At 37.5% G+C, this 2720-nt stretch overlaps 1 protein-coding gene across 1 annotated transcript; it reads left to right on the forward strand.

The window, feature by feature from the left end:
- Positions 1 to 1853: 1853 nt before the first annotated feature.
- On the forward strand, positions 1854 to 2720 carry LOC110199625 (olfactory receptor 8K1-like). The gene has a single exon (XM_020974500.1). The coding sequence runs from the start codon at positions 1854 to 1856 to the stop codon at positions 2718 to 2720; it is 867 nt and encodes a 288-aa protein (XP_020830159.1).

Consider the following 2720-nt stretch of genomic DNA (forward strand, 5'->3'; position numbering starts at 1 on the left):
GTATCGCTCATTTTTACAGCATTTCCTAAAAGCAGCATATTGTTGAATTATTTTTTTTAACTTTCCACCTTGCCAATTCAACTGTATGTTACATCCTGCGGGCTAGATGCTTCTCATCCATAGGAATAGTTAAAATAAAGATATTGGCTACAGACCACTTCCAGAAGTTTGTGCACGGTCCTTGGGCTTGATGCAGCCATGAGATATAATCCACAAACAGAAGCCTGGAATGTGGGAGATATTTAATAAGTGCTTCATGGACTTAGATAAACCACTGAGCAGTGTAACTTATTTATGTTTGGGCAATTTCCATGATGTGATCATATGAAGTTCATTAAACTTCCCCATTGCTCCAAGGGTATTGCCTCATGGGGACAGAGAAAATCATAAAGTATGACTCAAACAGCTGGTAGTACAGATAACATGAACAAACCACAACAGATTCTACCTTACAGATAAGCAGGTAATATTATTCTTTGTTTGTGAATTTACCAGTGCAGCATATATCAAAAAAAAAAAAAAGGGAGTCTAAGTAACTCAGATTAAAAAGCTGATCACTATGCCTACTGTGGGGGTAAATGGGACAATTTATGGGACATGGAACGAATCCTCTCAAATTGAAATGGCATAAAATCCTTCTAGTAAGCCATCAGATGACAGTTCCAAATTATGACAATTGCCATAGAAACTTCTTTTTGTAATCAGAGAAATCAAAGTGCTTTTGTCGAGGAACACTCATAGCTAATCACATATGGGATCTCAATGATCTTTGAGATCAATGCCATGCAGTTGATCGTCATCTGAAGAAGAATCATTTAAAAAAAGTCTTTCTGGGGCACAGTGGATAGAGCACCAGCCCTGGATTCAGGAGGACCTGAGTTCAAATCCGGCCTCAGACACATAACACTTACTAGCTGTGTGACCCTGGGCAAGTCACTTAACCCCATTGCCTAGCCAAAAAAAAAAAAGTCTTTTCATGTCTCTTGGAATAATATACATTAAAAACTTCAAAACTGTTGTTCTAATTTACCTTTATAATCCAGGTGGAAAAATATATTCTTTGTGATAAGGCAAAAGGAAGGGGGATTAAAGAGAGTGGGTAGATATATATGGAGTCTCCCTGGGTGTCGTATAATTAATGACTTCATGAGATAGAGGCTACAATATGTACTGGACCTTTACCTTTGAAGACGTAGGGCACACTGGAAAAGGAAATTGAATTTCTTGTCATGGACCACACTTTGCAGCCATAGTGCATGTTTGCATGTTTATAGACAATGGTTGAACAACAAGGAAGTTACATGACCAGCAAAGGGTTACTTAGAAATATCTTGGATATGCTTTTTTAGCACATATCTTCTTAACTTCAAATCCAACATCATACCTACTTCACAATTCTTCCATAAGGTAATTTTATATGTTCTATCCTACGTTAGTACCCCATTATAATCTTTGACTCATTAATTACTTAAAATATTTTAAAATATATTCATAATGTTATACCGCATCACCACTTGAGAATATGTAATTTCATATTCACTCTTTATTTTGTAAAATAAAAAAATGTTCATTTTATTCTTGGAGACAGGATGTTGATATGATATGATATGGTATGATATGATACGATATGATATGATATGATATGAAATGATAGGAGATGATTTGATTTCAATTTGAGTGAATTCACCACATGGCAACTAAATTAATACAATTACAGTGAAATAGTGTAGGAAAATCCCTGCTCATTTTCTCTAAGACATTGCTACCCACTAATTGTCTAATTACATATTCAATCATTCCTCAGAGAAGGATTCTTCCTTTTCTTCTCAGATTATGATCTTTGTACAGATGAAATGATCAAGCTGAATGAAAGCTCAGGGAGCCAAGTGACTGAATTCATTCTCATGGGCATCACAAACCATCCTGGGCTTCAGGGCCCTCTGTTTGTTGTGTTTTTATTCAACTTTATGGCCATATCTCTTGGAAACCTGGGTATCATCATCCTGACCAGTGTGGATTCCCACCTCAAGACCCCCATGTACTTCTTCCTCAGACATCTGGCATTTGTTGACCTTGGCTATTCCACAGCTGTTGGGCCAAAAATGCTTGTTGGTTTCATAGAGGAGAGAAATATCATTTCCTATAGTGGATGTGCAATACAGCTAGCTTTCTTTGTGATTTTTATCACCAGTGAGCTTTTTATCCTATCAGCCATGGCTTATGACCGCTATGTGGCTATCTGTAAGCCCCTCCATTATATGGTTATTGTCTCAGACCGAGTATGTTGGATTTTGGTAGCTATCTCATACCTCTATAGCATCATGGTATCCCTGTTGGTCACAATAAAGCTTTTTAAATCATCTTTCTGTAAATCAAATGTAATAAGACATTTCTACTGTGATGGTCTCCCTCTATTGTCCATTATATGCTCAGACACCAATGACATTGTACTAATCATTATGATCTTTGCCACATTTAATTTTGTTTCTTCCCTCTTGATTATCCTTATCTCCTACATGCTCATTCTTGTGGCCATCCTCAGGATGAATTCTTCTGAGGTCAGGCACAAAGCCTTCTCCACCTGTGGCTCTCATCTCACAGTGGTGATTGTATTCTATGGGACACTTCTCTTCATGTACCTGCAGCCCCAGTCTAGCCACTCCTTTCACACAGACAAGATTGCTTCTGTCTTTTACACCCTGGTCATCCCCCATGCTTAA

This window comes from Phascolarctos cinereus, unplaced genomic scaffold (genome assembly GCF_003287225.1).
Source record: "Phascolarctos cinereus isolate Bilbo 61053 unplaced genomic scaffold, phaCin_HiC Scaffold_9;HRSCAF=440, whole genome shotgun sequence".
Taxonomy (NCBI): domain Eukaryota; kingdom Metazoa; phylum Chordata; class Mammalia; order Diprotodontia; family Phascolarctidae; genus Phascolarctos; species Phascolarctos cinereus.